General features: G+C 43.4%; 1 protein-coding gene across 1 annotated transcript; it reads right to left on the reverse strand.

Moving 5' to 3' along the window:
- Positions 1 to 2,127: 2,127 nt before the first annotated feature.
- Positions 2,128 to 13,188, reverse strand: Ccdc32 (coiled-coil domain containing 32). Its single transcript, XM_034496865.2, has 4 exons — positions 13,102 to 13,188; positions 10,826 to 11,075; positions 5,456 to 5,612; positions 2,128 to 2,465 (listed from the first exon to the last, which is right to left on the reverse strand). Exons 2-4 carry the CDS (start codon positions 11,067 to 11,069, stop codon positions 2,327 to 2,329), a joined length of 540 nt encoding a protein of 179 aa, XP_034352756.1. The 5' UTR covers positions 11,070 to 11,075; positions 13,102 to 13,188; the 3' UTR covers positions 2,128 to 2,326.
- Between the last annotated feature and the right edge of the window lie 512 nt (positions 13,189 to 13,700).

Consider the following 13,700-nt stretch of genomic DNA (forward strand, 5'->3'; position numbering starts at 1 on the left):
TTTTTGCCTTAATTATAGAACCACTACTCTTGGCTATAAAAGAATACCGTCTTACCGTCGGAGGACCAGCTGCTCTTTGGTACAGTTTCTCTGAACCTCTTTTCTTCCTTCTCGGTCCAGAGGAAGCTTTTCTTTTATGATATAGGATGAAAAAAATCTTAGCCTTTTTCTTTTAATCATCTCCAAATAGCCAGAGCCATTAGATGGCCCTGGAGAAACACCTGACCTCCAGAGAGAGATGACAGCTAGACAGCCTGGGTCAGCACTAGATCCTGTCAGTGTCCAGGCTCCGCCAGATGCCACCAAGGGCCATCTTTTATAGCAGCAGGAATAGAGCTAACACCAGTGTTAACGAAAAAAGAGCTGAGAAAAGTGTATCTAGAAATTATAAAGTATTTCTGTCATTGAGCAGGTATATGGTGTGACCTATTTGGCTCCTATCTCTCTCTCTCTCTCTCTCTCTCTCTCTCTCTCTCTCTCTCTCTCTCTCTCTGGTTTTCGAGACAGGGTTTCTCTGTGTAGCCCTGGCAGTCAAGTATTTGCATCAAATACTTGATTTAGAAGTAAGCAAGAGCCGGGCCGTGTGGCACACGCCTTAGTCCCAGCACTTGGGAGGCAGAGGCAGGCAGATTTCTGAGTTCGAGGCCAGCCTGGTCTACAGAGTGAGTTCCAGGACAGCCAGGGCTACACAGAGAAACCCTGTCTCGAAAAACCAAAAAAACAAAAAAAAGTGAGCAAGTGTTCTCTGAAAAGTTTTAGGCATACTTCTCATCATTAAGGATTTGGACACTGTCACCCAGGAGCCACAGCCCCAGAATCTTACCACAGAACATTTCACTGTAAACTGTTAGAAACATGTTAAAGACAAGAGACCTGGGACTGGAGAGAGATGGGTCAGCAGTTAACAGCATTTACTGCTCTTGCAGAAAACCTGGGTCCACCCAGCATCCATATGGCATCTTAGAACCACTTGTAACTTCAGTTGCAAAGGATCCGACAACCTCTTCTGGTGACCATGGGCTCTTGCCCATACATGGTATACATAAATGCACACAAGCAAAAATACATATACATAAATAAAATAAGTAATGAATAAGAAAATATTTTTTTAGATTTATTTTTATTTATTTTATGTATATGAATGTTCTATCTGCATTTACACCTGTGTGCCAGAAGAGGGCATCAGATCACATTATAGATGGCTGTGAGCCACCATATGGTTCCTGGGAATTGAACTCAGGACCTTTGGAAGCGCAGTCAGTGTCACTGAGTTCTCTCTCCAGACCCTAATCTTTTCCTTTTTTGAGACAGTGTCTCTCTATGCAACTGTGGCTATTCAGGAACTTGCTATGTACACCAGGCTGACAAAGGTTGCTGGCTCCCCTGCCTTGGCATACCTTTGTCCTTACTTCTCTCCTTCCTCAGCACTCATGTGCGAGAAAATGGGTCAACAGCACTCCCCACACTACACAGTTGTTCCAATGAGAAAGTTTTCTATAGATAATTCAAACTTTACACGAATAACACAATAAACAAGGAGTAAATGCAAGCTCAGTCAGGGAACTTGCCACGGGGAGCAAGTTTGGAATTAATCAAGAGTTGTGTCAAAGACGAAACCATATTTACAAGTCTAATTTGGAATGTGTAAAGTTCCCACAAGGAGAAGCTGGGGGAGAAGCCATGAAGTAGAAAATATATCTACACAGATACAAACACCCACATTTTCTCACTTCTTTTTTTTCTTTTTCTTTTTTTTTTTTTTTTTTTTTTGACAAAAGGAACAAATCAAAAGGAAAAGCCCAGTTCCTGAGAGTCTGTCCATTTACAATGAGTATGTGGGAAAGCCCAGCAAGGGCTTGGACTCAAGGAGACTGACTTCACTCTCCTTGGCTACACTTGTTTCTGACTACTTAACTATGGAATGCTTGAGACACAGGCATGAAGATCCAGAAGACTGAGAGAAAACATGGCTCACTTGACTGATCCATTCTATACAGGGCCTCCAATGTCCTCAAGCTCTTTCACACTCTGCTCCTCACTGAGTCCTTACAAACCTCTAACCCACAGCAGCAGCAGCCCTCAGTCAATCTGTGAAACATGCAGGACAGCAGTGTTTTTGATCCAGCACACACTGGGACCGCCACTTCATCCAGGACAGTCATACACACCAGCTCTAAGCAAGTCCCCAGGGGCCAGCAGCTGTTTGCTTTGTGGAGTGGAAGTCTGGCTTTTTCCCCTCCCTGGATTTCTCCTTGCTGCCATGCTGTCAAGCTCTCCACTGTTCCCCCTGGGCCCCAGACAGCTGCTTGGTGTATGTGTGTGTAATTTATTGTTCTGCTGCCGCTGGCTTGTCCCCGGCCTCTGGCTTCTCGGCTTGCGACTCAGGAGGGATGAGAAACTGGACCTCCTCTGTGCTGATGGCGACTTTATCTGGCTGGAGCCACCTTTTGAAATGTTCCAAGGTGCTACAAAAAGAGCAGAAGAAAGGAATGGCTGGGTCAGAGCTCGAGGATTAACTACGTAGTGATTGGCTCACTTACTCAAGTCTGCCTCCCTGCCCACCTCTGCTTTTCCCTGCTGACACAGGGAGCCTTGCTTCTAATACTCTGACAGCTGCACATCCTGGCAGCTCAACAGCATCATTTACCCCCTAGTGGGCACTTTGGCTATAAGCAGCACCAGGGCCCCTTCAAAGCAGGGCCTCTGAAGGCTTGACAGGAATAGCTGAGAGCTTGGGCCTCCTTCTTAGCTTTTGTTCCCTCAAATCTGAAGAGGAAAGAAACTGTCAAGGGGATGCAACACTCAAATAAATATCAAATTATGGGTGAGACAGGAATCTGAGATCGCTTCCACCTAAGACACTGTGAGGCTCAGTTACACAAGCAGCTTATCTGTAAGAACTGTAATTTGGGGGTGGGAGGCCTCAGAGATTAAGATCCCAAGATAGAAACCCAGTGTGCCCACCAAGGAATGGGCATTATGCCAGAAGGCTCTTTTCATTTGTCTGTGTAGAGAGGGGAACGGATTGGTTGTCAGATTCATGTATCTCTACCTTCCTTAAGTACCCAGGATCCTGTATCTTCCAGTTATTACACATTCGAAGTAAAATATAAATGACTACAAATAATGTAAACCTCCAACTATGCTCTTCAATAACTCACAGCAGCTAGGTATTGATGGCTCATACCCAGAATCCTCGGCATTCAGGAGGCTGAGGCAGGAGGACTGTCATAAGTTCAAGGCTAGCCTAGACTACAGAATGAGACCACATTGCTTAGCCAGTCAATTGAACAAAGAACTAAACAAACAAAATTGAAAAACCATAGGACTATTTGTTCAAGAGTAGGAATCTCTTACCTGGTTCTCGCAGGACACAAAATGGCCTGTTTAAAATGCAAACTTTGAGTCTGAAAACAAACACATAGCTACTGATTCCCAGAGCTTGTTCTGCAGACCAACAGCTGTGTCCCCACAAATGTAGGTAAGAGGAACAGAACCCAGTGTCAGATGTTGGGAGAAGCACAGAAGGTTGGTGTATGTCCACAACTCAAAGAGAATCAAGTGAAAGATACATTTACTCCTTATCTACTGCCCTTTTCATGGAACTGTTCAAATTATTTAGAAAAGGGAAAATCAGAAGAAACTCTTGGAAGGTCACATTATTTTCTGTATGATCACATAAGCACAGTGATCTGGTTTCAGAAAGAATTAATTCTTACTTGACTATGCAAGAGAAAGTTTCAATGCCTTAGAACTGGAGTAGAGGGAAATTTTCAGGAAGACAGAACATTATCCCAAGTTATGAACAGGTCAGGAATCTAGACTATCTAAATAATCTAAAAAATATATTATTTTTTGAGCCTTCCAGAGGTAGTTTGGCTGACCTTAAAAATGCCACACTGGGTGCTGGAGAGATAGCTCAGTGGTTAAGAGCACTGACTGCTCTTCCGGAGATCCTGAGTTCAATTCCTAGCAACTGCATGGTGGCTCACAACCATCTGTACTGGAATCCGATCCCTCTTCTGGTGTGTCTGAAGACAGTGAGGTGTACTTACATAAAAGCAAATAAATCTTTAAAAACAAAAAGCCTGACTTCTGAAGGATCTAAGGGTATGCTGACTCAAGGCGTGAGGGGGCAAATGAAAGTGCTTTGTAAGTTAAATCAAGTGTGACTATGAAGTTTTATTTAGACATTCGTCCTGATTCAGGTAATCTTCACAGCGACACAATGAACTCTCAAAATCAATATTAACTTGTGTTGTGAGCTTGAGTCATATTTCCCTAAGGCCTTTCCTTAAAATTTTAGTTCTTATTCCTTCCATCAATTTTTAAAATTGTGTTTTAATTTTTTTTTAATTTAATTTTAAAAACGTGTAATGCACATGTGTAGTATACGTGAGTGCAGGTACAAAGACCCTTGGGTGTGCACTCAGAGGTGAAAAGGAGACCTCCAGAGTCTTAATCCATCATTCTGTACCTCATCCCCTTGAGACATTGTGTCCCATTAAACCTAGAGTAGGCTGGTGATTTTATAGAGCTCTCATAAAAGACTTTCGTCATTAAAACAGTGTTAAGGCCGAAAGACCATGAAGACTTTGGAAGTTGAAGTAAATACATTTTGCATTATGATATCGTAACCAGCCTATGAGGGCCAGGGAGTAAAATGTGGCAGTTTGAGTGAAATGTCTCTTATATGCTCGAGCATTTGAACACTTGGTCTCCAGCTGGTGATGCTGTTTGGGAAGGATTAAGAGATGTGGTCTTTCTTGCAAAAAGTGCATCCCTAAGGGACATCGTTGAGGTTTCAAAGCCTCCTGAAACTCCATGTTTACTCTCTCTGCTTCCTGTTTGTGGTTCATGATGTAAACCCTCAGCTTCCGGCTCCTGTCACCATCCCTGCCGTGACAGCAATGGACTCCTATCCCTCTGAAACCATAAGCTCCAAATAAATCCTTCCTCTATAAGTTGCCTTGGTCATGCTGTCTTATCACAGCAATAGAAAAATAACTAAGACAGTCTCCTCCAATCAGCAAGCTCAGTGTTAGTACATAGATGCTGAACAAATATATTGGTTTGAGCCACATACTTTTATTGGGTGGCTGGAATAGGTGAGAAGTTCTATGGCACTGAAGATTAGAGGATAAGAAGACATGGCGCTAGCTGGCACTTCAGTACATCTTTCTCCAGTGCACAGCACACCTGAAAATAGTGGCTCATCCTCAACTTTTATTTATCTGTGGTCAAGATGTAGCTGGGGATATTTGCCATTCTAAAAAAAAAATCTACTCCTGGTCCTGGTCCTGGTCCTGGTCCAATATGTCTACAAGGACATATTGGACAACCTTTCAAGGGCTCAAAGAGATATCAGTATCAACTGGTACCAGTACTCTGACATCACCTGAGTTCTTTAGTGAGTGAGAAGTAGTCTTAGTGAAGCCTGCTGTCAATTACTTACCTCTCATCAGAATCAAGTCCATCCACAAAAAACTCTGATGCTAACTTCTCCTGGAGGAATCGATCCCAGCATTCCTTCTTAGCTTGGGCCAGAGTTCGAAGCATGTCCTTGGAAGTTACTTCCTCATTTAAACCTTTGATTCTTCTTAGTTTCTTCTCTGAAGAGAAAGAAATGGAGCATGACACACAGACTATGACATGACATTTTAATTAAGTCTAAGGTGCAAAATGCAAAGTGAGCAATTCTCTCCAGCCAGGTGTGATGGCACAAGCCTATAATCCTAGCACTTGGGAGGCAGAGGCAGTCTGGAAGGTTAGGAGTTCAAGGCTAGTCTAGGCTACAGGTTACCTTGTCCCAAATATCCAACAAAACAGACCCCTCCACAGTCCCCAAAAATTCCTTTTACTGATAGTCCCTGCAAAAGAACTCATTTTTAGGGGAAAAAAATGAAAGTTGACTGAATATGCTTCTTTTCCACATCTTGTACTATATTGAGTAAATGTTTAACTCTGAAAAAAGGAAACACCACAGGCTCTCATAAATAAATCATAAGTAAATCAACAGTATGGTTGTTTTTTTTTTTTTTTTTAAATCACAGAATCCCAGCAGGTATCTCTCTAAGGATCGCCTGTTTTCCCTGGCTTGGCATGTGTGTTCCAGCTCCTGTTTTCAACTCCTTGAAAATAACGTCTCTGAGGAGCAAATGGGTTTTTTTCTTGTTACAAGGACATGAAGTGTTTCCCAACCCTCATGAGAAAGCATTAGAGGAAATGACGAGCGCCCCAATGGTTCATTAGATGCTGGAATTGACTCAATGGGAACGCAATAATGAGAGACCTTTAGGGTCTCTATGTGGGATTACAATCTTGATTAAAGAAAAATATCATCCAACATTTCCAAAACTTGCTCAATTTGTGGCCTGGATGTTGGAACCTAATAAAAGCAAACGTCTTGTAATCCTTTGAGAGTAATTCATAGGGCTTCCTGAGGCTGTACCTCTAATTACTCTCCTTTGCATTTTAATTGTTGAGGAGACCGCTTTTGAAGCACAGGAGAAATAACATCACCATTACTTTCTGCCTTAATTTAGTCGTTACTTCAACTATATGATTCAGTCACATTGTAGTCTATGACAAGCCACAAACCCCACAGTGATTCCTTAAGACAGGTGACGTCAGGTGACGTCACGTGTCTGACTTTGAGTAGGTATGCTCTATCTCGCTCACTGATGAAATCGCCTTTCTCAGACCAAATCCTGATTGTTAAGCAAAGTATGAGTCTGCACATGAGTCACAGAACAAGGGTTCTCCAAGCAAAACAGCTGCCATCTTCAAATCAGCTGCCTGCTTACGGAAGAGCATCTCTAGCGACCTATTCGCCGCAGACATTCCCTTAGAGCAGTGGCTCTCTAAACCGGCTTAATGCTGCGACCCTTTAAAATAATTCCTCATGTTGTAATGACCCACCCCCCAACAAAAATTGTTTCAAGGCTACTTCATATCTGTAATTTTGCTACAGTTATGAATTGTAATGTAGATATCTGATATGCAGTGACCTGTGTGAAAGGGTCCTTTAATCTTCTACAGGGTCATGACCCTTAGGTTGAGAACCGCTGCCTTAGAGGAAGGAGGCTGTTGGCCCCTCATCTGAGATTCTGGTTCACCTTCCTGCACTTCCAGCCATTCTGCCCTACTTGCATGTGGGTGGCCTCAAGAGGTGTAACACTGTATGAGCTGGGGAAGGCTGACTGAAGAGGGGGACTCCATCAATGCAGCTACTAGGAAGCCATCATCCAGACTGGGCGATGTCTTTCAGGATTGCCTGCTTTGAGGCCACCCATTTGCCTAGAAGTAAACTCTTACCCTCTGTAAGTAAGCCCCCAAAATGCATTCGTTCCCCAGGGTGAACTATGGTATTATAGACTTAGTTTTGTCATTGGGACCTCATAAGGAAGGGGTAGATCTCATCTCCCAGGAAAGGATGCTCAAAACAACCAGCAGACAATAGCTGAGGGATGGCCATTAATCTCAGAACTAAGAGAAATGTTGTAATCGGCAGTCTTGTTTCCATTTCTAAACAAGTGACATCAGCTAACAGCCACTGACCAAAACCATAAACACCTTGTATTTCTGTAAGTCACCAGCAAGAGCCCACCCAGGTAAAACACCTGCAGTTAATAAACAGTAATATTTTTTTTCTTAAGGATATAAAAAGGATAATGCATTTATCTGGCTGGATTTATAATTGTTGCTCTTATTGGTGGATTCTTTTTGGCACAGACTTATTTGGCAATAAAAAAAAACAATCTTCAGATTATCTGGTTTTAGTTGTCATGGAGATGGGTACTCTTTGTGGCTAGAATGGACTTCTGAGTGTACAAAGTTCCCAAGCAGATGTGGTTTTAACAGGCAGGCAGAGCCAGGTACTATCGTACACCCAAACCTGCCTGCCATTATTACCCAATCCTTTCCTGGGCTGCAAAAAGCCTCTTGGCTTCCTCGAGAAGGAAGTTTCTTTTATTCCTTAAGATTTATCTTATGAATGAGTGCTCTATCCGCATGTACACCTGTGTGCCAGAAGAGGGCATCAGATCCCATTATAGATGACTCTGAGCCACCATGTGGTTGCTGGGGATTGAACTCAGGATCTCTGGAGGAACAGCCACTGTTCTCAACGGCTGAGCCATCTCTCCAGCCCCAAGACAGAACTCTTAATTTCCAATTAGTTTCTTAACTGATTCTAGAAAGGCCAGTGGAGTTTTTAACTTTCCGACCAATATGCATCAATCAACACCATCACCCCAAGTGTGTTTCTTACAAGACCCAGTCACATGTTATCAACCAGTCAAGGGATCTGGTTCTTTCCCAAAGCGTTGCCCTTCTCCTTATCATTGTGGAGCAGATGTTCTGTCTGACACAAAGGGAACGCTCAGGCCCCTCAGCCATGACTGCCAGCACTGCTGTTCCTGCTGGTTTCCTTAGCAATTTCACTCGGATCCCACACCTTTCCCACTGCATTTCTCTCAGAATTTTTTCCTTCTAATCGTCATTACTGAAGTCCCTCTGTCTTCCCATTTCTCAGCAATCATCTAAGCCCTCTTCTGGCTCTTCCTTGTGTCCTTCTACAGAGGCTGCCCTCCTTCCCAGTACTTCAGGAGCAGAGTGACTGCCTAGCAGGGGCTCATATTTGACTCCTGCCACCATAAAAATAACAAAAATAGTTAAGCACTCCATAGGACTGGGCTTCTTCAAATAATAATTTCCAGATTTAGTTTCACAACACATGAATCTTACCATAATGAAAACCACTTGAGATGTACTTATCCTGATTTAAACAATGTATAGATGAACTGAAACATTACATACCACTGATCAAAGCAATAAACACCCAGTTCCTTTAAGTTATTAGCAAGAGCTCACCCACAAAACAAAACAGAAACCCTGCAGGTGATATATGTTAATAACTAAGGGATTCTCAGTTTTTCTTGGAGGAAGAAAAAAGAATGATGTCTATGTAACATTTAACTAGCTTTTGTCTTTTAGAAAGAAAGGGGGTTTAATTGTTTAACACACTGAAAGAAGAAGAGTGGGCGTGGCAGCAGTAGAATTGTCAGTCTACCGCTGTTCTTGTCAGTGCATTCTCTACAAGACAGATTCATTTATGTTAAAGGAGCTGGAGAGATGGCTCAGTGATTAAGAACACCGGCTGTTCTTTCAGAGGTCCTGAGTTCAATCCCCAGCAACCACATGGTGGCTCACAACCATCTAGAATGGGATCTGACACTCTCTTCTGGTGTGTCTGAAGACAGCTACAGTGTACTCACATATATAAAATAAAACAATATGTTGATAAAAAATAGGCTAAAAACCAATATGTTAATACATAGAGTTTTGGGGGTTTATATGTACCAGTAAAAAAGTATATTTAAAAGGGCAGGGAAACTGGGTGTGTTTGCTTACCTTGTAATCCCCATCCCTCAGAAGGTAAAGGCAGGAGGATCAGAAATTCAAGGCCATCCTCAACTACACATTAAGTTCAAGGCCAACCTAAGCTACAGGAGACCTTGTCTAAAAGCAGAAGCATTGGGTAGGGAGTAGACTGGGGATATGGCTCAGAGGTATGGTTTGTCTAGTATGTATGAAACTCTGAGTTTGAAAGCAGAAAAATAAATACATATCACAGTCAGAGTCAGCCTGTGGTGGTTTGAATGAAAATAGCCCCTGTAGGTTCATATGTTTGAATACACAGTGGCCTTGTTGGAGGAGATATGTCAGTGGTGGTGGGCTTTGAGGTTTCAGAAGATTCATGCCATTCCCAGTATTCTATCTCTTTCTTCCTCCCTCTGTCTCTGTCTATCTCTTTACCTTGTAAGGTGTAAGCTCTCAAATGTTCCTGCCGCCATGACTTTATCCTGCCACCATGGACTCTGACCCTCTGAAATGGTAAATCCTAAATTAAACATTTTTCTTTTACATGTTGCCTTCACTGTGATGTTTTGTCACAGCCATAGAAAAAGTGACTGAGACACTGCCCTAGACTGACAGTTCCCTTTCTCCTTGCTTGAAGCAATTTACTTTCTTATGTGTGGGCTCTCCAGAGATTTATACTAAGGCCACAGTATAGGGCACTGAAAATGTGTTCAGGAAATGTTTGTAAAACAGCCAACAGGGGCCTGGAGAGATGGCTCACCAATTACAAATATGTACTGCTCTTTCAGAGCACTGGAATTTGGTTCCAAGCATCCATGTTCATCCATGTTGGGCATCAAGATCCAGGGATTTGAGACCCTCTTCTGGCCTCCAAGGGCACCTACATGCACCTATATATACATGTATGCAGACACATACACATACTCTTTTAAAAATTGCTCCCAGAGACAGAATGACTCTTCTGGCAACAAAATCCCACTCCCACTAGTAGTCTGTTTAATGAAATAGCTTTTTAAGCTTCAGTCATTGGAAATCCCCATGTACTTAGTACAAAACATTTTTTACTTACTTGAACTCAAATGGACCATGATTTATAAACAAGAGGGTTTCTACAGGAAGCCAAGAAATAAGACAGAATTTACATGAAATGTTCTAAAGCAGAAGTCAACAAAACAGTTTAAAGCTAGTACAAGAAAACACACAGGGTAGGGGGAGCTCCTTTCCAGCAAACAACTGAAGACGTCCCCTAAAATTACATCTGGCCCACATGTGGCAAGGGCAAAAAAACCTAGAAAACTAAAGGTAATATAACTTGACTCCCTAAAAAACATAGGTGCTGGGATTGAGGGAGGTGGGGAGAAAAGAGGGAGGGAGGAAAGGGGGAGAGAGGCACACACAAATACACACGACAGAAAAGGAGAAACAGAAATAGACAACTCACCTAAAGATGCTAAATACACTTCTGAATCATGCAAAGGAGCCCACGGCTTTACCGCTGGCTGGACAGTGGAGTCTGCTGCTGCCATATGGTCTTCACCCGCAGGATGTGAATCCATAAAGGAGTCTGAGAAGGCATTGTTGGAAACATCTTCTTGGGCAGGACTTGGCAGACAAGAACAGATTTCAGCCCAGAGATCCCGGCCAGATTTCATAGCTGATGAGTCAAGGCTCTCAAACATTTTCATTTGGAGCTGGAAAAAGAAACTCAAGTGAGTAAAGCCTAGCTCAACACAGTACCATGCTGGGTGTGGTGGTGAGCACCTTTAAATGCAGAACTAAGGAGGCAAAAGCAGGTGGATCTCTCTGAGTTCCAGACTAGCCAGGAATATACAGTGAGACTTTGTCTCAAAATAAATACATAAAAATAAATGAAAGAAAGAAAAAAGAATGCAGTGTAGCAGTTGGAGAGATGACCCAGAGGTTAACAGCATTTGCTGTTCTTACAGAGGATGAGTTTGGTTCTCAGCATCCATATAGCAGCTCACAACCATCCTTAACAAAAGTTCCAGGACATCCAATGTCCTGTTCTGGCTCTGTGGACACCAGGCATGCATGTGGTGCAGAAACATGCATGCAGGAGAAACACACATAAAATAAAAATAAATCTTTTATATACCTGTAAACACATATAGTGTGTGTGTGTGTGTGTGTGTGTGTGTATACATATACACACACATATATATTGTAGACAGCTATGGTGGTACACACCTTTAATCCCAGCACCCTAGAGGCAAGGGCAAAGGCAGGATATCTGTGAATTTGAGGCTAGCATGGACTACATAAGTTTCAGGTCAGGACTACATAGTGAGATGCTATCTCAAACACACACACACACACACACACACACACACACACACACACACACAAACACAAACCCATAAAGGAGTTTGAGATCTTCATAAAGGAGTCCAGGGCTTTACAGTTGTCTAGACAGTGGAGTCTGCTGCCTCGTAATGGCCTTCACCTACAAGATGAGACTCCATAAATGAGACTGAGAAGCTACAGCCCCAGCCCGTGCATTTTATATATTCAATAAACACAAGACTCTCTATGTTCCCACTGTGCACCAGTGGCTAGCTACTCTGCTCTCTCCAGGCCTCCCGCATGCAGCCGTTCTATCAGTTAGGATCTGTCTTCAGTGGGACACAGACTGACAGTCTCACATAGTCCCTTACACGTGAAAATAGCAAATCGGTGCTTGGTGAAAAGTGTCGAGCCCTATCAGAGGGCAAGGGTATGTGCTCGTTACAGTAGCAGCAAGACTGTGTACTTTGAGTTCCTCCACAGCCCTAGTCATACTTTTTTCCACTGTATTTTTTATCATTACTATTTTAATTGCCCATATTTTTGTGGTAAAGGGTGATAATTCAATAAATGTATGCAATGTATATTCAACCAGATAATTAACACTGAATACAAATAATTTTCATCATTTTAGAGACACAGGTGTGGTGGAGCACAGCTGTGAAGCCTGCCCTAAGAAGTCGGAGGCAGAAAGAGTGTGAATCCCAGGAGCTGGTGAGGAAGAAGGAAGTGGAGCAGGAAAAGGACGAGGAAGAAGTGGGAAGAGAAAATAACAAGATCAAACGAGCACTTTGCTCAAAGCTGCATTGCTGGTATATGATGTTTTGCCTCCAAATCCTGATTTTTACCCAGCACCAACACTATGCCTGCTTGGGAAACACACTGGAAGACGCCCATGCTGAGATGGGAGAAGGGCTTGCATAGAGTCTAGGAGCTTCCATAATCATCTAGGTTTATTGAATCGGTCGACAGCTTCTTTTAAGAGGGCTTTTAAAGATCAGGAAAGCTGACTAGGGCAAGTCTGAATTTCAGCCAAGTCCAGCCAGAGCAAGGGCTTTTAAAAATCAGGTAAGCTGACAAGGGTAAAGTCTGAATTTCAGCCAACCAAGTCCAGCCAGACCGAGGGCCCAAAGTAAGGTCAGTTATGTCACGAAGTCCTTAGAATCTCCATCGAAGTCCTCTGCACACCCAAACCCCAAGTCTGCTCTCACTCGGGTGGGCCCCCGCGTGTCCCTGACCCCGGAACCTTCAGAACAGAAGAGAAAACCGTGTGTCCAGATCCCAGGCCTCAGTCACTCCGGCCTAAACAAACCACTGGCCTTAATGATCCGGTCCCTGATACTCTCAGTTGTGTTCCGGGGTCAGGCCATAGTAGGAGATGCTAAACACTGGACACAGCAACCCCTCACCTACCGCAGTCACCTGCCCAGCAGTTTCCAAACGCCCGGCTCAGGTTTATCCCTGGCAGTCAGGAAGAATCAGGGAGGGGCGGAGTCTCTGAGTGACGGAGCTAAGGAGTTCTCCAATTGACGTCTGACTTTCTGTCGTTCTGTGAGCTGATTGGTAAAATTGTTAATGACGCCCAGAGGCGGGCAATCGGTGGGCGGAACTAGTGGTTGCCAGGAAACGATGGAATCGCTTATCCAGAGTTTAGTACCTTAACTCTCCAGGACCTGATTGATTCTTTGCAAGCTCCAGAGTTCCAGCTTTCCACCACCCATCCGCGACTCGGCTAGGGAAGCCAGTTTTCTAGACTTTCCTTGGTCCCCAGAGATCTTGATTTCTGAAGCCCTTCTGAAAGAAGGCCCCTGCTCATGTTACAAAACTAGACGGTCCTCAAAGCCCCCAAGGTTCTAGGCGCACCCCTTTCCAAAGGCCCTTGCTTGGATTGTTCTCAGTGTGCATCCCAATATTGGGTGAAAATACAGTTTTGAGGGCAGTAAATCGTGTATCAGTTACCTCCCAGACAACTCTCTGAATAGTTGTGTTACTTTTACCTTTTGACTATCCCA

The sequence above is a fragment of the Arvicanthis niloticus genome, chromosome 2 (assembly GCF_011762505.2).
Source record: "Arvicanthis niloticus isolate mArvNil1 chromosome 2, mArvNil1.pat.X, whole genome shotgun sequence".
NCBI classification, from domain to species: Eukaryota; Metazoa; Chordata; class Mammalia; order Rodentia; family Muridae; genus Arvicanthis; species Arvicanthis niloticus.

Coding starts and splice junctions, on each gene's coding strand:
- Ccdc32 (XM_034496865.2), bottom strand. CDS start 11,069: ATGAAAATGTTTGAGAGCCTTGACTCATCAGCTATGAAATCTGGCCGG. Junction 5,613..10,825: donor AGTGTATTTAGCATCTTTAG/GTGAGTTGTCTA, acceptor CTTTCTCTTCAG/AGAAGAAACTAAGAAGAATC. Junction 2,466..5,455: donor GGACTTGATTCTGATGAGAG/GTAAGTAATTGA, acceptor CTCTTTTTGTAG/CACCTTGGAACATTTCAAAA.